Source organism: Hypanus sabinus, chromosome 12 (assembly GCF_030144855.1).
Source record: "Hypanus sabinus isolate sHypSab1 chromosome 12, sHypSab1.hap1, whole genome shotgun sequence".
NCBI classification, from domain to species: domain Eukaryota; kingdom Metazoa; phylum Chordata; class Chondrichthyes; order Myliobatiformes; family Dasyatidae; genus Hypanus; species Hypanus sabinus.
Window position 1 is genome coordinate 17,509,507 of NC_082717.1, and position 22,467 is coordinate 17,531,973.

The window sequence follows — 22,467 nt, forward strand, 5'->3', positions numbered from 1 at the left end:
CTGCATTAAGGACTGGAACAGATTTGATGGACCAAATGGCCTCCACCTGAGCTGCCGCAATTTTCTGTTTCTGAGGCTACACTGATACATTGCAGTGACGAATGTGGCAGGAGTCCTCAAACTCTGTGGAAATCCACCTCTGAGGAGCTTGTGAGGATTAGAGATCTCGCCAAAGACAGATTAGGTTGGTCGGCCATATTTCTCTGCTGTGGCTTCAGGGGCTGCTTTCACTTGTCCTAAGAACCATACATCAGCAAAGATACCATGTTGAGCAGGGCACCACAGGCGGGGGGTGGAGGGGTGGGGATATGTCTCTACTGAAGGAGGTGTAAGGCGCTCCTTCTCTCCCTAGCCTGCAGGCTGCCCTTGGGGCAAGGTGTAGCACCTAGTTAGCTCCTCCACCCACCAATCAGGGTGACGTGAAGCCATGGGAGCAGGTGGTGGACGGTTGTACGAGCAGCTGGTGCACATCACAAGTCCTGGTTATGCGACCACTGATGCCAGGCAGACAATCTCTGGAATTGCTGGGGTAATTGCTGGGGTCACCCGTCTTGTAAAGACACTGCCCAGAAGAAGTCAATGTCAAACCACTTCTGTAGAAAAATTTGCCAAGAACAATCATGATCATAGAAAGACCATGGTCACCAATGTCAGTACGACACAGTACATAACAATGATGATAATGACCACGTATGGCCTTCTAGAAATGCACAGAGTCATGCCAGGGATAGTTAAGGTGAGCGCATACAGTCTTTTTCCCAGGGAGGGGGTATTAAAAAATACACAGGTCATAGGTTTAAGGTGAGAGGTGAAAGATTTCAAAGGGACGTGAGGAACAAGCAGCATTGTCATGGATGGTTAGTATTTGGAACAAGTTGCCAGAGGAAGTGGTTGAGGCAGGTAAATTAACTGCTTTTAAAAGACACGTGGATGGTTTCACAGATACAAGGGTTTTGAAGGGCTATGGGCCAAAAGCTGACAAAGGTGACGCGCCTGTTCAGCATGGATAGTTGGGCCGAAGGGCGTGTTTCTATGCTGTATTACCCTGTGACTGGTGACCCCGTAGAACACAGAGTCGCACAGCACAGGAACTGGCCCACAATGTTGTGCTGAAATCTTACCAGCTAAAAAGTAAATCAAAAACGCCCAATAAGTAACACTGAGCGTCATAGGAAGTCATTCCTGCCTGTGGCCATCAAACTTTACAACTCCTCCCTCGGAGTGTCAGACACCCTGAGCCAATAGGCTGGTCCTGGACTTATTTCCACTTGGCATGATGAACTTATTTTCATTTAATCATTTTATTTATTTATTAATTTAAATATATTGCTATATTTCTACACTATTCTTGGTTGGCGTGGCTGTATTGAAACCCAGTTTCCCTCGGGATCAATAAAGTATATCTGTCTGTCTGTAATTAATCCCTTCTATGTACACAATGTCCACATCCCTACATCTTCTTCACATCCATGTGCCTATCCAAATGATGATAATGACCACATATGGCCTTCTTAAAAGCCTCGAATGTGTTTGCCTCTACCAGCATAACAGGCAGCGCATTCCAGGCATCCGCTATTCTTTGAGTAAAAAAGCTTAACTCTCACGTCTCCTTTGAACCTACCACCTCCTCTCACCTTAATGCATGTGCCCTCTGGTATTAAGACATTTCAACCCTGTCTACTTTATCTATGCCTCTCATAATCTCATAAACCTCTATCAGATCTCCCCTCAGCCTCTAATGCTGCAGAAACAACCACCTCAGTTTGTCCAGCCTCTCATGCTCTCTGAACCAGGCAGAATCCTGGTGAACCTCTTCTGCCCCCTCTCCGTAGATCTGATCATCCTGCCAGGATTGATCTCAGAACCACTGCTTCCATGTTGGATTTCAGTACTGTTTTAATGCGAGTATTATTAAAAGTAAGTTGATACTAATCGGGAAGCTGTTGGTAATGAGAGATGGGATCGGGGGTTGGCGGGGTCTTTACTTCCGCTCTTTTTACTCCCAGTATGCATTGTATGTAGTTCCTCCATCCAGGCCGCACGAGGTACCTGGAAGCCTTGGTATTGTAAATATCATTTGCCGTCCCAGATAAAGATGCTCTTTTGGCCATCGAGTTGTCGAGTGGTCTTTTTGTAAAGTAGAAGTTACCACAAGTACAGAAAGTAGCCACTGTCTCTGGAAATTTCGGCATCTCAGCTGCTGCCCCACAGACTGTGGCTTTCCCATCTGGTGAGCCTTTCGGGCTCCAGTACCCTTTCAGCAGAGAGCTCCTGACCCCCCACTCTGAGTCACGTAGAGATACAGGACCTAGTCCCACCATTAACACTCACTCTGCAGTAATCCCAGCCTATTAATTCTCCTCACATTCTCAACACTTGACATTCTACCACTCACTCATACTGGCTCAGCAAAAAAAATCCCAAATCCCCAGTAATCCTTATCTTAATCAGCTTACATTGTCTTTGGGGAGGGGGGGGGGGTCACTGTTTAAGACTTTGGTAACTTCCTTCCTCATCCCCCCACCACCATCCCTCACCCTTGCTCCTGAATACGACTGAGTAACTTCCCTGATGCACAGGAGCTTAGGGTACCCTACACTGATAAATGGCTGCTAAACCTTTCCTCTGCATGGATCTCCGAGATGAATTATTTATTTGTAGCTATTTTATTTTTATTTAATCTAGATTGCGGTGCAGTGACCTTTACAGACCTTAAACATTGTCTGGTTCACACGCAGAACTCATTAGCATGCAGTATTATGCACTAAATCAGCACAGCTAGTCCTGACATAATTGAACTGTAAACTGGGAGGAGGAGGGGACTCTGGCTCTGTTGAGAAGGACGCTGAGGTGGGAAGGCAGCCCGGAATGGCAGAAATACATTCGCCAAGATGATCAGATCCACTTTTTCCTGTATCGTCAACTGGAGCACCCGGAACACTTTAGAGAGCGACGGAATTGAACCCAGGTCGCTGACACTGTGATGACATTACTATTATTAGTTATTGAGATATAGCGTGGAGCAGGCCCTTCTGGGTCTTCGGTCCACGCTGCTCGGCAACCCCGGATTTAACCCAAGCCTAATCATGGGACAGTTTACAATGACAAATTAACCTACCAGGCAGTACACCTTTGGACCGGAGCACGCCGAGGAAATTAGAAATTAGCACGTACAGACATATTTACAGGCAGCAGCAGGAATTGAACTGGTACTGTAAAGCATTGCGCTAACCACTACGCCACTGTGCCGCCTATGTGAACTGCTGTGCTACAGTGCCACCCCAAGCGCACAGTCCTTTCCTAATCTAGTCCCTTATAGACCCATTTACCTCCCTTTAACACTTCTTCCAGAGCGGCAACGCTGCCGTGCGGTTGCTAAGGCCGCTGAGTGCGCTGCGAGAGGCTCTGTGGGTTGTGCACCTACCTGGACACTGTGGGCAGCAGGAATCCAGGGTCCTGGTGGGGTTCTGGCAGAGGATGGGAGGGCAGACCTCCGTGTCGCAGAGGACCCGGCCACTGTGACATGTGCACTGGGTGCAGGAGTCGATGTTCCAGGTCTCTCCTTCCACGTAATACTCTCCGCCAGGCGCATGGCAGATCGACGAGTCGCCTTGATCTGGCTTCCATAGCTCCAGGTCCTCTGGGAACACAGTGGTCAGAACCAAGGTCACCACAGTAGAGAGCACAGCTCAGCAGAGACGCACATACCAATTAGCAGATGCTCCTCCACCATTTTTGACAGCCAGACTCACTAACACTGCCACGTATCCCCCTCAGCCTCACCTATCACCTTCTAGTTCGTACTCCTCTCCCTCCTGCCACCTTTTTATTCCGGCTTCTGCCCCCTTGAATAGTCTAGGCCTGAACTGCCAACTGATCATTCCCCTTCATGAATGCTGCCTGACTTGCTGAATTCCTCCAGCAGTTTGTCTGTGTTGCCCAAGATTTCCAGTATCTATAGAATCCCTAGTGTGTAGGTGATGCAGTCTTCTTCACTCAATAAATCACAGCTGATCTGACAGCAATGTTGGCTCTGCATTCCTTTTACCCTCCTGGTAACCTTTTGATTCTAAAGTACTGATCTATTTCCATATTAAAATACTTAGAATATCGACTTCCACCCCATTCAGAGGAAGAACTTTAACACAAGCAGAAATGGAAACGATTGCAGGACATGAACATAAGGCCCATGCAAAGGGCAGAGAAATAAATGAGTGGGTGCCTCAGGTTGCAAAGCCAGTACCAAGGCAGGCATGTGCTGGGTAGCTTCCCCTTCTTCAGCCATTTTCTGCAGGCCATGAAGGAAAAGGGGTCAGTTATTGGCAGGGGAGCTGCGTGGCCTTGGTTGTAGCGAGGACAAGGCCTTAAGCCACAGTGTCGCCTGCTTACAGCCGCCCAGAAGAGAGGTGTTGGGGTTGGTGTGCTCCAGCAGAGTGCCGGGGGCGGTATGGTGCAGCGTCCAAACTGGAGTCCACGCTGCACCCCAGTGCTTGCTCAGTTGAAGATAACCTGTATTGTGTTCGACTGCAGACTGCTGCAACATTCATAGAGTCAGGGTTCTGGATTATATATTCCTGTGTGACTGTATTTTACTGATAATCTTACATGTTCTTGTTGTCTTGTATGAGCTATGTGTGCTCTGTGCTGTGTCTGACTGTTGGTTCTGTGTTTGCACCTTGGCCCCGGAGTAACGCTCTCATTTGGCTGTATTCATGTACGGTTGAATGACAATTAAACTTGAACTTATCAGAGAGAAGGAAATTAATTTTTTACTGGGCAGAATAGAGCTCTGCATTCATCTTAAGCAATTATTCTTTTCTCATGATTGTAATGTACGCTTCTGTGTATCACAAGTGCCCAGGACCATAAGACATAGGAGCAGAATTAGGCCAATCAGCCCATCGAGTCTGCTCTGCCATTCAATCACGGCTAATTTAATTTCCCTCTCAACCCTATTCTCTTGGGTAACCTTCGATGCCCTTTCTAACCAAGAACTTGTCAACCTCAGCTTTAAATATACCCAATGATTTAACCTCCACCGCTGCCTGTGGCAATGAATTCCACAGATTCACCATCTACAAAAGAAATTACTTCTCATTTTTCGTTTGAAAGGGAAGTCCTATTCTGAGGCTATGTCTTCTGGTCACAGATTCTTCAAAACACCTTCCCCACTCTATCTTGGCTTTCAATATTTGATAATTACTGGGAATATGGAAAGGCTTTCGAAAGGGTGTGGGGGCGGGGGAATCCAGCCTGAGATAGAGGGTATTACCTGGAAGGAGTTATTGGACCAACGTGGCTTATTTTCTCCGCAGTACCGGAGGTCGAAGGGAGATGTCATAAATAAAGTTATGTGAGGTGTAAACAGGACGGGCAGACTCAATCTTTTTCAGAGGGTTTGCTCGTTCATTATGTGTGGTGTCATATGACTTGGACCATCAGGGTCTTTCCATGACCATGATTATTCTTGGGAAATTTTTCTACAGAAGTGGTTTGCCATTGTCTTCTTCTGGGCAGTGTCTTTACAAGACGGGTGACCCCCGGCCATTACCAAAAATTTCTGAGATTGTCTGCCTGGCGTCAGTTGGTCACATAAACAGGTCTTGTGATCTGCATCAGATGCTCATACGACCGTCCACTACCTGCTGCCGTGGCTTAATGTGATCCTGACCGGGGGCTAAGCGAGTACTACACCTTGCCCCAGGGTGACCTGCAGGCTACCAGAGGGAAGGAGTGCCTCGCATCCACTTTGGTAGAGGCGTATCTTCACTCCGCCAGCCGATTCCCAGGGGGAGTAGAAATGTCATATCTTAGAGGAGATGTATTTAAGGTGAGCAGGAGAAAGTTTAAGGAGAGGGGCAGGGAAAGATTTTTTTTACACACAGTGAGTGGTAGGTACCTGGAACAGGCTGCCAGGAAGCAGCTACGAATAAAGGTGCTTCTTTAAGAGGCTGGTGGATGACACATAAGTATGCTGGAAATGGAGGAATGTGGATCATGTGCAGGCAGTAAGATTTTGTTTAATTTGGCATTATGTTCAGCACAGACATTTTGTGCTGAAGGGCCTTTCCCTTTGTTCCATGTTTTTATATCATTATCTTTCTTTTTTTTAATTTTTATCTTTAGAACAGGGATGAGGAAGAATTTCTTTAGCCAGAGGGTGGTGAATCTGTGGAAATCATTGGCTGCGGAGGCCAAGTCATTGGGTATATTTAAAGCTGAGGTCAATAAGTTCTTGGTTAGAAGGGGCATCAAAGGCCATGGCAAGAGATTAGGGTTGAGAGGGAAATGAAATTAGCCGTGATTGAATGGCGTAGCAGACTCAACGGGCCGAATGGCCTAATTCTGCTCCTATGTCTTATGGACAATGTAGTATTAAGATGGCAGTAATGAAGGCCAAGGAGTGCCCTCCAGATCAGGGCCCTTACCTGGGCAGGTTGGGCAGCACTGTCCTGGACGAATGGCAGGGTTTCCACAGTTGGGCACGGAGCAGGTGATGAGCGCGCACATCTCACGCCCACCGTTGCAGTAACACTCCCGGCAGCCGTCGTGCCAGCTCTCGCCGCTCTTGTGCCACCGGCCGTCCATGGAGAGGCAGGAGCTGGCTTTCACCGGTGGGACCAGGGTGGTGGGCACATCTGCGGAGGCAAGAACCACAGTCAGCCTGGCGGGGGGGGGAGCACAGCACAGCTCCTCAAATACACTGTCACCTCCCTCAACAAAATACAATCACAAGGGATCCTGCGGGTGCTGGAAATTTTGACAGAACACTCATCAGACCCACAAAATGCGTTGGTCAATACAGAGAGCAAGGTGGTGGCCCTGGAAGTCGGAATCCTCTCTGCCAGCTCAACGGGCCCTGGAAAGTGATGGTCCTGGGGTATCAGACCCATACCCCACCGTCACTGGTAGTCACGCAAGAGGGCTATATGCCGCTGTGAGCACGGGAAGCCTAGGCCGTGGGCCTGGGCGGAGCTGCCACAAGTGCAGATCTTTGCGGTAGTAGCAAATGTTCAAACGAGAACTTTGAATGCTGGAAGAACTCAACACCTATAGAGGGGAATCAAATCTCGACAGCATGTTGGAGAGCTGATGAAGGGTCTCAGCCCGAACTGCTGCCCATTTATTCCCCTACAGAGATGCTGCCTGACCTGCTGAGTTCCTCCAGCATTCTGGAAACAGTTCGACCCAGGAACCGGAGCAGGCCATTCAGCCTGCTCCTACTCGGTGTGTTACACTCTTCCAGGTTCAACATTAGAACCCAGAACAGACACTACAGTGCAGGAACAGGCCCTTGGGCTCACAATGTTGCACTGAACAGCTGAAGAGTAAATATAAAATAACCCCAAAACAAATCCCTCCTACCCACACAACATCCCTATCACTGCACCTTTCTCACATAATAGTAAGATAGCTTCCACAGTCCTTGACATCAATGATCAGGACACGGAGTTCAAATCCCACCTCGGCACTTGAGAAATTTACATTGCAACAATAAAACAGAAAGCTGTGTTTACCAGCAGGGACCAAGAAACTACTATTTTAGCACGAAACTCGTGTGATTTCTCGATGGCTACTCAACCAGGTCCTGATGAAGGGTCTCGGCCCAAAAGGTCGACTGTTTATTTCCCTGCATAGATATGTGTGTGTGTGTGTGTGTGTGTGTGTGTGTGTGTGTGTGTGTGTGTGTGTGTGTGTGCGTGTGTGTGTGCGTGTGTGTGTGTGTGTGTGTGTGTGTGTGTGTGTGTGTGTGTGTGTGTGTGTGTGTGTGTGTGTGTGTGTGTGTGTGCGTGTGTGCGTGTGTGCGTGCGTGCGTGCGTGCGTGCGTGCGTGCGTGGCGCTAGAGATGGGGAGTGTGCTCTGCTTTTAAGGGGATGATGGGATTTGGGGTTCATGCAGGAAAATGGTGCTGAGGAGAAGTACCACGGTGATAGACGGGGCAGGTGCACATGGCCAACTCCTGATCTAATTGTTTATGTTCATGTGCCTAGCATTTCACAGCAAATTAAGCATAGCCAGTTCTGAAAACTCCATAAAGAGCAATATTTTCAACCACAGATTCACAAGCTGGGGTCCGTAGACCCTTTGTTTAATGGTATTGGTCCATGGTTTAAAAGAAGTTGGGAATCCCTGTGCTAAAGACTGGATAACCCGTTTTTTGTCAGTCAGTCCTGAAGAAGGGTCTGGACATGAAAAGTCAACTGTTTATACTTATCCAGAGATGCTGCCTGACCTGCTGAGTTTTTCCATCATTTTGCTGTAATGGGCACCTGGAGGCAAACACTGGATATGGTGACACACAGACAAAAGGACACCGAAAACGCAGTACTCCTGTGCTGGACTGTCCATCTCAGTCTGCACATGGGCTTGAAACTCCTATTAGCGATATCTGGATGCTTCACTTCCTCTTCCCCAACAATAGGCCAATCAAAAGCCTTCATAAAATGGATTCTCCTTTCAAAATACGCGACACAAACATAACGTATTTTGTGTGCACTGCACCAGATTTCCATTAAGTACAGAATCTCTTATGCCTCCTTTCAACACGTGGCCTCAATGGTCAGCTGCCCATTCTTCAGATAACTGGGTCTTGCTTGCAACCTTCAAATTCCCTTCCCTCCTGATCAAGTTCACTGGATTTTGCGGTTTGATATTCTGTAGAGTGGCTCCACGCTTTCAATACCACTCCATCCCACTAGCAGCACTCCTCATGCATATTGACCCAATGTCAGCCCCCGCTGGGAGGAATTTCTACAGTGGAGGTGAGGGATTGCTGGGAATCTGCAGGCAAGCTTCCTATTGACTGCGGTGACATGTCAGTCGGTGAAATCAATCGCTCGGCTAAACAGTTCTGTCTGGAAAGCCTGTGTTTACCCTGTTGAATTGATGCATTCAGACACCTGGCTGCTAAGCACATTTCCTCACTGCCCCTTTCTGTTTCATCTGTGTGTGAGGGGAATTACACTGTCACTCGGGACTTCACAGATTCGGGATGGGGCAGGAAAAGCGTCTTCACTCAATGTACATACATCCACACTCAGCTGTTTGTGAGAGAAATAGATAATCTGTAACAGAATCAATGACACTTAAGCTGAATCCTGCAACATTATTTCAGAAATCGCATTCCCAATATAATCTACCTTCCTTTTGGGTAGCCTGCAGGGTAAGGCCATAGGGTCAGCATTAAAGGCCAGCTTTAATGACTGAGGAGAGATGTCTTCACGCAGAGGGCTGTACAATAGATAAACACAAGAGATTCTGCAGACGCTGGAAGTTCAGAGCAACATACATAAAAGGCTGGAGGGACTCAGCAGGCTGGGCAGCATCTATGGAAGTGAGTAAACAGTTGTCATTTCGGGCCTGCTTCTGAACCTGATGGAGGGTCGACTTCATCAGGACTGGAAAGGAAAGGGGAAAGATGCCAGAATAAGAGGATGGGGATGGGAGAGGGGGTGAAGTGAGAAGATGGAAGGTGACAGGTGGAAAAGCTGAAGGGCTGAAGAAGAAGGAATCTGATTGGACAGGAGAGTAGACCATGGGAGAAAGGGAAGGGGGAGAAACGCCAGGGGAATGTGATAGAGGTAAGAGGGGAGCCAGAGTGGGGAATGGAAGAAGAGGGAAGGGAAATTACTGGTAATTAAGATACATCGATGTTGTAGATGTTTGGTTCCTATGTATATTCACAACATTGGGGCCAAAGGGTAGAAGGGAGATGCAGGGATGTGGGATTAGGACAGGGCCAATACGTGGCTTAACTTTAAGGTGCTTGTATGAAAATAAAAGAGGGAGGTCAGAGGCAGAGTTTTTACATAGAGAATTGTAACTGCATGGAACGTGTCGCCAGGTGGTGGCAGGGGCAGTATCATTAGGGACATTTCAGAGATAGACAGTGGATGAAAGAACAATGGAGGGCTATGTGGGGGTGGGATTAAGGGTTAGATTGATCAAAGTGGGTTAAAGGGTCGGCACAACATTGTGGGCCGAAGGGCCTGTACGGTGAAATGGAGATGATTCAGAAGGAGGGACGGGAATGAAGGGCAGAATGGACAGTCCTAGTTAATTCTGCCCTGGTGTGAGCGCTCCAATCATTAACACTGACACACAATTTGATCAGTATGGGCATCCAGCCCAACACTACCCAGTTAATAACATCTACATAGAGAATGAATGAGAGCTAGAAGTCCACCCTCCTCAGAAGGTAGTGCAACTATAGAAGGTCACTTCTAGAAGCACAATTTAGGACATTGTGTGCACAAATTCCAAAATATCTCATTTAAATATTCAGTTGTTTGTAAAGAGTCCCTGATCGAGTGACCTAAATAATTACTGATTTGCAGTAGAGATACAAGTAATGTGATTAACAGTGGCAGGCTCCTTGGAGACATTGGAATTGGGTCATGCACAGGGATACACTGTGAATGTTTTCTTTCTGTTTCCCCACTTCCGCCTCCGCTTGAGAGACTGACTCTTTCACAACGACTGAAAATCCACCAGCACTCAACGTCCTCCAGTCCTTTCGGCCCGCTTTTGGTTTCATCCTCTACTTACTTGGTTCAGAGTCCATCAGGGGACAGAGGTCATTAGGCGTCTCTTTACCCTGCACCAGTCACCCTTTACTCAACCCATTCCTGCTGCCCCTCACTCCAGCACAGATCTTTTCCTTTTAAATTATACCCTCCCATCCACCACTCTCTGTCTCTCTTGTCCAGGATTTTCCAACCTGGGCTCCACGGTTAATGGTAGTGGCCAATGATGTAAAGAGGGCTGGAAACATCCTATAAAAGTAACACATATAAACGCTGGAAGAACTCAGCAGGCCAGGCAGCATCCAGGGAAAAGAATTAACAGTCGACGTTTCAGGCCGAAGCCCTTCTTCAGGACTGGAACATCGGCTGTTTATTCATTTCCACAGACGTTGGCTGACCTGTTGAGTTCCTCCAGCATCTTGTGCAGGCTACTCTGGATTTCCAGCATCTGCAGGCTTTCTTGTGTTTGAGATCCTGTTACGAGCATTGGGTTTGTCTCAGTCTTCAGCTGATGAAGTAGGTTGTCATTTTAACCCAATAAAATCTCATTGCTGAGACTACGATCATCCTTTAATCAATTAGGGGCCAAATTTTCTTCAGCCACACCCTGAGATTAATTAAAGACCAATTGCTCCCCAAGTACCTTAAGGTCAATTAGAGGCCAGAGGTTTTCTTTCTGAAATATTATCCTTTAAAGATTAGCTTTATTTGTCACATATGGATGGAAACATAGAGAGAAATGCATATTTATGTCCGGCAGTGTCCAAGATGTGCTTGTGACAGCCTGAAAGCACCACTGGCACCAGCAAAGCATGCCCACAACCTACTAACCCCAACTCATACTTCCTCGGAGCGTGGGAGGAAACTGGAGCTCTCAGAGAAAGCCCATGGGGTCACAGGGATGTACAAACCTTGGCTGCCACGGTAGCCAAGTGGTTTGTGTGACCTATCGCAGCCCAGGGCATTCCGGAGTTCGGAGTTCAATACCGGCGCCATTCTGTACATCCTCACTGTGGAATGTGTGGATTTCCCCCAGTCCCCTGGTCTCCTCCCACAGTCCAAATACATATTGGGTAGGTTAATTGGCCATTGTGATTAATCAGGTTCACCAGGGTTGGTGTGACTCGGAAGTGCATCAGTAAAAAGATTAAAAATTTCCAGAGATTGGCAAGAATTGAACCCTGATCTTATAGCTGGTGCTGTTTAAGTGTTAAGCTATCTGCTACACTACCCTGGAAAATTAAAATGGAAAACCCGCCTTGCTGTACAAAGCCAAGCTCTGTTTTCCCAGAATCCTCTTTCTCCTCATTCACACCCACTACCTTTCACGTCCCCCACCCCCCCGACAGCCACATGGTTCCCCTGCCAGAGAATCTACATTCTTAACAGTTTCCAGCTCACAACGTGCTAGAAAGAAAAATCACCAATCTTAAATCTGTGCCCTCTACCAGCCAAAATCAGTTTGCCTATGATAAAGCCTGTCAAAAGGTGGAACTATTAATTATTCCCTTGAGGTGGAGGGGAACTTAGGCGCATTTGCTTTGGTACCCGTGCACTCTAGGTGAACACCCTAGCTGGGCAGTCTTAATCATTGACTCTGTCAAGGTATTTATTTATTGATTGATTATTTGATTGAGACAGAGTGTAGAAAAGGCCCTTCCAGCCCTCCAAGCTGTACAGCCCAGAAATCCCCTGATTTCACCCTAGCCTAATCACGGGATGATATACAATGACTGATTAACCCACCGACCGGTACATCCTTGGGCTGTGGGAGGAAACTGGAGCACCCAGAGGAAACCCATGCAGTCACGTACAAACTCCTCACAGACAGCGGCAGAAAATGAAGCTGGGTTGCCCAAACTGTAGAGTGTCACACCAGCCATTAGCTACTGTGCCACCCCATAGTCAATAGAGTTATCGAGTATGCCCACAAGAAAATGAATCTCAGGGTTGTAAATGGTGACATACATATACTTAGATTAGAAATTTGTTTAGAACTTTGACCTTAATCCTGCCTTGGGAGGTGTACTGAGAAAGGCTCAACAGCAAACAGGGTGCACATCAAGCAGGAATTATTGTGCACACTTACTCTGCAGTTGGAAAGGCTCCCAGGGGATGCACCATGGTTAAATAAAAAAGATCCCACTACCAGTCGAATACCACCCAGCAGAGTAGCCTTGCAGGGCTCATGACCACATGCTTGCAAACTGTTTGTTCCAGAAGTTTGGAAAACATTTTGCAGATAAAAAAAACAAAACTGGTACAACACCGTTGAGATGAATAACTGCCCCTTGCGGCTGCTCCCCAGTGTCCCGAGCCAACATCAAGCACTTTGGCTCTTCTCACTGCCCTGACTCACCACAGCTTCTATTAATAACAGGCTTCTTGAATTTAAAGATCTGAGATTAGCTTTATTTATCGCCTGTATATCAAAACATACAGCGAAATGCAGCTCACACAAAGCACAGGAGGAACTCAGCAGGCCGGGCATAATCTATGGAAATGAATAAACAGTCAATGTTTCAGGCCAAGATCCTTCTTCGGGATTGGAAAGGAAGAGGAAAGATGCCAGAATAAAATGGTGAGGGGGAGGGGGAGGAGAACTAGCTAGATACGGGGATTCCTAACCCCTGAGCTCGAAGGTGATAGGTGAAGCCTAAAGGGCTGGAAAGGAAGGAATCTGATAGGAGAGGAGAGTGGGCCATGGGAGAAAGGGAGGTAGGAAGGGACCTGGGGGTGGGGGCAGGTGATAGGCAGCTGAGAAGAGGTAAGATGTTATAGTGGGGAATAGAAGAAGGGGGGAGGTGGGAGGGAAAGAAATCGATATTCAATCCACCAGGTTGGAGGTGACTCGGACGGAACACAAGGTGAGCTCAGAGTGGCTCAAGAGGAGGCCATGGACCGATATGTCGGAACAGGAATGGAATGGGAATTAGAAGTTCCACTTTTGGCGGATGGAGCCCAAGTGCTTGACGAAGCGGTCCCCCATTTTGTGATAGGTCTCACCAATGCAGAGGAGGCCGCATTGGGATCACTGAACACAACAGACACCAGAGCAGGTTCGCAGGAGAAAGGTGTAACACTCTGGCCACTTGCAGTGCTATGTGCCAGGAGCGAGGACAGTGGGGAGGGCTGGATGGACAAAGGAGTGCTCCCCGTGGAAAGTGGGGTGTGGGGGAGGATCTGAGGTAAAGATATGTTTATTAGTGGAGCAGAGGAGGGGAGAAGCAAAGATATGTTTGTGGTAGACTGGAGGGAGGGGTGAGGTAAAGATGTTTGTGAAGACTGGAGGGAGGGTGAGATAAAGATGTTTGTGGTAGACTGGGGGGGGAGGTAAAGATGTTTGTGTAGACTGGAGGGGGGGAGGTAAAAATGTTTGTGTAGACTGGAGGGAGGGGGGAGGTAAAGATGTTTGTGTAGACTGGAGGGAGAATGAGATAAAGATGTTTGTGGTAGACTGGGGGGGGAGGTAAAGATGTTTGTGTAGACTGGAGGGAGGGGGGAGGTAAAGATGTTTGTGAAGACTGGAGGGGGAGGTAAAGATGTTTGTGTAGACTGGAGGGAGGGGGGAGGTAAAGATGTTTGGTGGTAGACTGGAGGGAGGGGGAGGTAAAGATGCTTGTGTAGACTGGAGGGAGGGGGGAGGTAAACATGTTTGTGTAGACTGGAGGGAGGGGGGAGGTAAAGATGTTTGGTGGTAGACTGGAGGGACGGTGAGGTAAAGATATTTGTGTAGACTGGAGGGAGGGAGAGGTAAAGATGTTTGTGTAGACTGGAGGGAGGGGGAAGGTAAAGATATTTGTGGTAGACTGGAGGGGGGAGGTAAAGATGTTTGTGTAGACTGGAGGGAGGGTGAGATAAAGATGTTTGTGGTAGACTGGAGGGGGGGAGGTAAAGATGTTTGTGTAGACTGGAGGGAGGGGGGAGGTAAAGATGTTTGTGTAGACTGGAGGGAGAATGAGATAAAGATGTTTGTGGTAGACTGGAGGGGGGGAGGTAAAGATGTTTGTGGTAGACTGGAGGGAGGGGGGAAGGTAAAGTCTGGTGGTAGCGAAATGAGTCACTGCATCAAATGAAATCAGCGAGGATTGTCGTGGGGGCTGTGCACAAATGTCACCAGACTTCCAGCACCACCATAGCATGCCCACAGTTTGCTGACCCTAATAGTACATATTTGGACAGTGGGAGGAAACCAGAGCACCAGGAGGAAACCTGCACAGTCACGGAGAGAACGTACAAACTCCTCACAGACAGTGACGGGAATCGAACACCATTTGTTGATTGCTGTAAGGTGATTGTGCTAACCACCACGTTACCATGCTGACCACATTTGTAAAGCAAACCAGGAGAAAATCAGGCAAAATTTTGACACTAAGTCACTTCAAGATACATTTGAACATAAGAGCCCAGCTCTCTGGACACAAAAGGCATTAAGTGGTACAGGGACAGAGTAGCCGTATAGTATTGAGACAGAAATTTGGCAATAATGGTAGGGAATGGGAGAAGAGGCCCAAAAGGCTTATTCCATGCTCCCAATTTTCTGTTTTGTTGTCCAGGAAAAAGGTTGTAAGGAATGTCTCAAAGCAGAGGTTCTTGAACTTTGTTTTATGTCAATCGATCCTTTTGGCTCTCCGGTGAAGCCTGTGGACCCCTTCTCAGAATAATATATTTACATATATGAAATAAAATGCATAAGATTACAAAGAGACCAATTACATTGATCTCCAGTTCTCAAAATATAAAAAAAAATTATGATACAGTAATATACTGTATCTTCTTCTTTACTAGTACAATAAATAACAAGACTAGACATTTAAAATACAGACAAGTTAGAATAAAATTTTATTTGTTGAATATATATCTGTGTGAAGGCTGTTATACAAGAACATGAAATTGCTAATACTACTGTGGCTTGCGCCACATTCATTATTGAAGGAAATGCTAAATTTCAGTTCAAGGTTAGTGAAAATAAAGATGTAAATTATTGTGCCTTGAAGTTCACCGGCTAACTGGAGTCTATCTACAGTTCCACAAGGGGTCCGTGGACCCCAGGTTAAGAACCCCTGCCTTATAGGAAGAGAATGAAGTAGGGAATCAGGGAGCTACAGGGAGGTAACTTTGAGCTTTATGCGCTGGCTTGGCCCTGAATGCTGAAGCAATTAAAAACCAGGGGTGTTCAAACAGATAGAGGTAGAGACACAGTAATCTCAAAAGGCCGCAAGATGGTACTGATAGAGGGAGGTGTGTGCTCAGGGAAGGATCTGAAAACAAGGACAGACAGTAGAAAGTTGTTGAGCTAGCTACACCTGCCGGAGTCTGTGGGGGTATTACCTCTCTGCCCTCTGGCACATCAGCTGGTGAGCTAGGATTCAGCAGCAAAGGCTTGTTAGTCACGCAATCAATCTACTAATACAAAATAAAAAATTACTGTCGGCAAGCAACCTCTCCAAGGAATTCTCACTCGTTTCACTTACCTGTCCTCCTGAAAGGCAGTCTGCAATTTGTAAAGGGTACCGTTGCTGTGTGAATGATTAGCTTACGTTCTCTGCTTCCCTTGAGGGAGATGAGTACGATCAAAGCCCTTCTAGAAAGATGACTATCTTAATTAATGCCAGACACTGAAATATTTCCTTAGGCCTCGGAGAACTGGGATTCCCATGACAATTATCATCTCCTTCCTTAAGACCAGTGTGACAACAGCTCAATACACCAGGTAAAACCAATTAGTTCCCCTTACCTCTGCACTTGCAGATAAGGCAGCCATATATGTCCTGCTCGAACCCCATTGGACAATACTTGTCACATGGACGCTCAGGGCACCTCTTACAGCGACAGATATCACAGCCATGTTTGTTCTTCCTGATTTGAAAAGAAAAGTTATTGGAGAACTTAATTTGCAAACCAGGGTATCTAACCTGTACAACTTGATGGATATATTACACCAGAAAGGAATTGCAGTCTGGCAACTTGCTTTGAAAATTTCAAATCCCTTGGTTAGAGGCTCAGATACAATCCACTAAGATGATTTTGCACCACTATGACTTCGCATTACAACATGCTGTAACTTTAATTCTATCAATGCAAAGGTGGAAGGTTGGGGCAACAAAGGAATTTGTGGCCAATACTCTCACGTTCAGTGTTTTTCTTTTGTATTCTGGGTTATGAGTGCCACTGCTAAACCAGCATTTACTGTCCGCTACAGGAACACACCTCCCCTCTATGGGCCCAGTCAATACTTCTCGCTGCCTCAGTAAAACAACAAGCAAAATCAAAGACCCCACCCTCTCAGGACATTCACTCTTCTCTGCTCTCCCGTCAGGCGGAAGGGGGGGGGGGGTCAGGCAAAAGCCCCACCCTCTCGGAACATTCTCTCTTCTCTGCTCTCCCATCAGGCTGAGGGGGGGGGGTCAGGCAAAGGCCCCACTCTCTCGGGACATTCTCTCTTCTCCACTGTCCCGTCAGGTTCTGAAAGCACGCACCACCAGGTTCAAGAACAGCTTCTATCCCACTGTAACCAGACTCTTGAATGGATTCTTTCACAATAAAAAAAATGGGCCCTTGGCCTCAAAATCTACCCCGTTATGATACTACATTTCATTGCTTACCTGCACTGCACCCTTTCAATAGTTTTTACACTTTATTCTGCATTGCTGTTGTTTTACTTTATTCCAACTCAATGCACTCTGATCTGTATAAACCTTACCGAATTTATTGCACTGTGTATGATCTGTACGAACAGCATGCAAGGCAACCTTTTCACTGTATCTTGGTACATGTGACAATAAAAAACCAACACCGACACTATCCCTAATGATGTCTGAAACGGTTTGCTCAAGCCAAGTTTAAAAAATACATTGAGCTTCCTCCAACAATTATCTTAGATCCACGCCTTCAAGTGAATGACCCTCTGGATCATTTCCCACATCATCTGCTCTATTAAAACCTTGCTCCCAGCTTTAAATATTTCTCTTGACAAACATTCGAAGAGTTTTTGCTGAATCATTTGGTTGCACAGTGCTTGAGATCGAAAAGATACTGTAGTTTTAAGATCAGCCTTATTTAACACATGTACATCGGCACATTGAAACATGCAGTGAAGTGCTTCGTTTGCATCAAATCAGTTCAGGGAGGATTAGGCTGGGCAGCCCACAAGTATCGGCACGATTTCGGCACCAACACAGCGTGCCCACAGCTCATTGACCCTAACTGCACGTCTTGGGTGGAAACCCACACGGTCACGGGAAGAATGTACAATCTCCTTACGGGCAGTGGCAGGAACTGAACCTCGATTGGTAATCGCTAGTGCTGTAAAGTGACGTGCTAACCTCTACACTACCGTGCTGCCCCCGTAAGCAATGCCGGGAGCTTTAACAGGGAAGTAGCTAAAATAATACATAATTTAGATTTTTTAAATTTCAACATTTAAGAAAGGTTTGATTAGGTACATGGATGTCGAGGTATAGAGGCCTATGGTCCTGGTGCAGGTCACATGGGAGTAGGCAGTTTAAATAACTTGGCATGGACTAGATGGGCCAAAAGGCCTGTTTCTATTCTGTGTTTTTCTATGACTCTAGAGAAGGAAACACATTCTTGAGTTTGGTAAACTGAATATGAAATATGGTTTACCATGCTGCCTTCTGCTCACAAGACGGGTGACCCCAGCCACTATCAATACTCTTCAGAGATTGTCTGGCATCAGTGGTCGCATGACTAGGACTTGTGATATGCACCAGCTGCTCATACGACCATCCACCACCTGCTCCCATGGCTTCACATGACCCTGATCAGGAGAGGGGGGAGGGCTAGGCAGGAACTACACCTTGCTCAAGGGTGACCTACAGGCTAGCGGAGGAAGGAGAGCCTTGCACCCACCCCATAACCTTTTAATGAAAATTAAACAAGATATAGAGAATTGGATTTCATAGGAATTATTGCAACTATCAGTGTGGAAGAGCTGGAATAACTTCAGCAGAAATTTACAAAAGAATGACACTTTGGTGACTCATAGAATCGTGGAGCATAATATATCCAGGAGACAGATCCTTTGGCCCAACTCATTCATATCAACCAAAGTGCTCACCTAAGCTAGCCTCACTTGCTCATGTTTGTTCCACTTCCTTCTAAAGCTTTTTCCAGTCATGCACATATCCATGTGTCTTTTAAATGTTGATATTATGCCTGCCTCTGGCAGCTCATTCCATATATGCACCACCTCACCTGTGAATAAATTTCCCCTTGATTCATTTTCAAAAAATTTCTCTCTCACCTTAAAGCAATGTCCCCCTCCCCCAGATTATGATTCTACTTCCCTGAGAAAAAAGACTGCATGCATTCACGTGTGTGTGTAAGGCCATAAGACACAGAAGCAGAGTCTGCTCTGCCATTCAATCATGTCTGATTCGTTATCCCTCTCAGACCCATTCTCCTGCCTCTTTCCTGTCACCTTTGACGCCCTTATGAATCAAGAACCTATTGATGTCTTGTTTAAATACACCTCCACAGTCATCTGTGGCATGAATTCTACAGATTCACTACCCTCTGGCTAAAGAAATCCCTCTTCTTCCAGTTCTAAAGTGAGTAAATATGTACGTGTCTGTGTATGAGCATGTGTGTGTACGTGTGTATATCATGTGCGTGTGCGTGTACACGTGTATATCATGTTTGTATGTGTGCCTGTTTGCGTGTGTGTTATTCCCATCCTCCCTCTCAGTCCTGATAGTAGCCAAGTAAACTCAGGCAAACTAAAAGTGTGCATGTTGAGACTGGGGTTAGGGTAGGATTGTCTTCTCTGCAGAGGCATCGACGGCTGACGAGCTTGCCAAGATGCCATTCCTGAATAATGGTATTGTTGTGCATATTTCTCTGGGTAACAGGACCGTGTCCGCCTCAGCCTGTTATGTGTGCGTGTATCTGTCAATCTTGGCTTCACTGTAAATCACAGGCCTTCACAATCACATTTAGATTCTATCTTTTATTATTAAATAATAACCCTGCTTAGGCACGACTCACGATCTGAGCATTGATAGCCACGGACATCTGCTAAGACTCTCTGCTTGCTTTTGCTCCATTGAAAAGAAAGAAATGTTTGTGTGATGCTTCAGTGAGTAACGTACTGCTGACTTCTCTGGACTCAGGCATGGCCTAGGTTTCAACTCTTGCACTATGCTCAGTATCCGGGCACCGCATCGCATTACACACAAGGCTACTGTCGGCAGTGGCCCGGTGCCTGTTTCCAGCCAGCAGCACTTGGGAGGACAAACCAGGGTGGAACTTACACTTAAAAGTACAGTAGAACAAAGGGACCTGGGAATATACATCCCTAATTCATTGAAAGTGGCATCAAAGATAGATAGGGTTGTAAATGGCACATTGGCCTTTATAAATCAGAGCATTGCATACAGCATCATAAACACAAGAGATACTGCAGATGCTGGAAATCCAGAGCAATTTACACAAAATACTGGAGGAACTCAACAGGCCAGGCAGCATCTATGGAAATGAATAAACAGTCAAGGTTTTGGGCCGAGACCCTACTTCAGGAGCAGAAAGGAAAGGGGAAGATGCCAGAATAAAAAGGTGGGAAGGTTGGGCAGGAGGACGAGATAGAAGCCGGGTGGTGGGACAAGTAAAGGACTGAAGTGGAAGGCACCTGACAGGAGAGAAGAGTGAACCATAGGAGAAAGGGAAGGAGGGCGGGCACCAAGGGAGGTGACACAGAGTTGGGATGTTATGTTGAAATTGTTCAAGACACTGGGATACGGAAATTTGGAGTACAGTGTTCAGCTCTGGTCACCTACCTGCAAAAAAGACATCAATAAGCTTGAAAAAATGCAGGGAAAATTTACACAGATGTTGTTGCTATTTGAGGACTTGAGTTATAGGGAAAGGTTTGAATAGATTAGGACTTTAATCCTAACTGGAATGCGGGAGAGTGAGTGGGGATCTTACTGAAGTACACAAAATTATGAGCGTATGGATGGGCTTGGGGGCTTTTTCCCCTCAGTTTGGGTGAGTCTAGAACTTGAGGTGATGAGAAATACTTAAGGGGTATCTGAAGGGAAAGTTCTTCACTCAGAGGGTGGTGTGAGTGTGAAATGTGCCAGAACAAGTGGTGGATGAGGGTTCAATTGTAGCATTTAAGAGAAGTTTGGACAGGTACATGGATGGGAGAGGTACGGAGGGCAATGGTCCAGGTACAGGTAGAAGGTACTATACAGAAGACCAGGTCAACACAGTCTAGGTAAGCAGAAAGGCTTGTAACTGCATGAGTTCCCACTGAGTGCTCTTGTTTCCTCTCGCATCTGAGTTTCAGAATGCAGCTGATTGGCATGTGAGAAAAAATGGTGTTATCAGGAAAAGCAAAAGGGATGGGAATGTTGGTACAAATGGCCTCCTTCTGTGTCATAGGGAAGTACAAGTGAAATGGTTATTCCATAGAAGATTACAAGGAAATAGAGTTTTTGAAGCTCTATACCTAGTTCCCCTCTGCTAAGGTGCGACTGTGTATGACCCTCTTTGTAGGACAATGAAATTGACACCTAAATACAGGGTACGGAGGCCTATGCTCTGGGTGCAGGTCGATGAGAGTAGGCAGTTTAAATGGTTTGGCATGGACTAGATGGGCCAAAGGGCCTGCTTCTGTGTTGTATTTTTCTATGACTCTAAATAAACCTTAAGGAAATCTGTAGCTTGGCAGCTGGGAGAAGGAAATGGCAGCTTTTGAAGAATATATTTACATAATCAGTATAATCAGCATTTTAATTATGGTCCAAATGCTGGCAAATGGGATTTATTGGGTTGGGCACCTTGGACTGAACGCTTCTTCTTCCTTCTGATTTGCCGGCATTTTGTAAAGAGTGTCCCTCAGATGCAAATAATTTGGACTTACGCAAGCTTGCCTGCGGCAATCCGTGAGGAAGAAATTATTCAGCCCTTGAGTCTGTTCTATTATTTTAGTGGGATCACAGTCGCTCTGTGACCTAATTCCAGAAAGCCGTGTATTCCCCATATTCTCCAATGCAATGGGTTAACGTAAATGCTTTCATCTTATATTTAAAATGAATAATTATACTGTGGTTTGTGGGAAAGTGTTCTGAATTGGATCTATCTGTAAAAATATGAATTTCAGATGTTGGGTCTAACCCAGTCAGTACTGGTTACTTCCTATCAAATCCATCGCTTCCCATTCACTGAGTCCTGCCGAAGGGTCTCGGCCCGAAACATCGACTGCACTTTTTTCCAGAGATGTTGCCTGGCCCGCTGAGTTCCTCCAGCAATTTGTGTGTGTTGCTTCCCATTCATAATGTTTGCTTCTATCAAATCCTTATACAGTGAAGCTAGGGGTAGGAATATGCCACTCAGCGCTTTAAACCATGCTTCACAAGCAATACAATCATGGATAATCCTCTGTCTCCATACAATATTTGTGCTCTCCCCACTACACCCCTTGTTGATTTCTTTACCCAGATATATACCTATTTCTTTTGAAACAAATTCAGTGACTCTGCTCCTTTGGTCCTCTGTGGTGGAAAACTCCAAAAGTAAACCATCTCTACATGGAGAAATCTTTCCTTTTCTCAGTCTTAAATCTCTTGCTCTGTGACTCTGATCCCTTACTCAAGACACCTCGGCCAGGAGAAGCATCCTCCCATCAACCAGTCCGTTCAATCCTGTCAGAAAGTTGTAAACTTCAATTAGATTCCCTCTCATTCTTCTGAACTTCCAAGTTATTTCTCATAGGGCAACACCGCCATCCCAGGCAACAGTCTGCTGAATCTAGACCTTCAGCTATAGGAGCAGATTTAGGCCATTTGGTTCGAGTCTGCTCCACCATTTCGTCGTGGCTGATTCATTTCCCCCCCTCAGCCCCAGTCTACTGCCTTCTCCCCATATCTCTTCATGGTCTGACTAATCAAGAATCTATCAAGCTCTGACTTAAATA

General features: G+C 46.3%; 1 protein-coding gene across 2 annotated transcripts in view; it reads right to left on the bottom strand.

Moving 5' to 3' along the window:
• crim1 (cysteine rich transmembrane BMP regulator 1 (chordin-like)) overlaps positions 1 to 22,467 on the bottom strand; it is a 262,131-nt gene that overhangs the window by 24,294 nt on the left and 215,370 nt on the right. For both annotated transcript variants that reach the window (XM_059985617.1, XM_059985618.1), the window contains exons 10-12: positions 16,264 to 16,385; positions 6,429 to 6,638; positions 3,425 to 3,640 (exon numbers count right to left, since the gene is read on the bottom strand). In XM_059985617.1, coding sequence (XP_059841600.1) covers positions 3,425 to 3,640; positions 6,429 to 6,638; positions 16,264 to 16,385 — 548 coding nt within the window. The remainder of the gene's footprint in view (positions 1 to 3,424; positions 3,641 to 6,428; positions 6,639 to 16,263; positions 16,386 to 22,467) is intronic.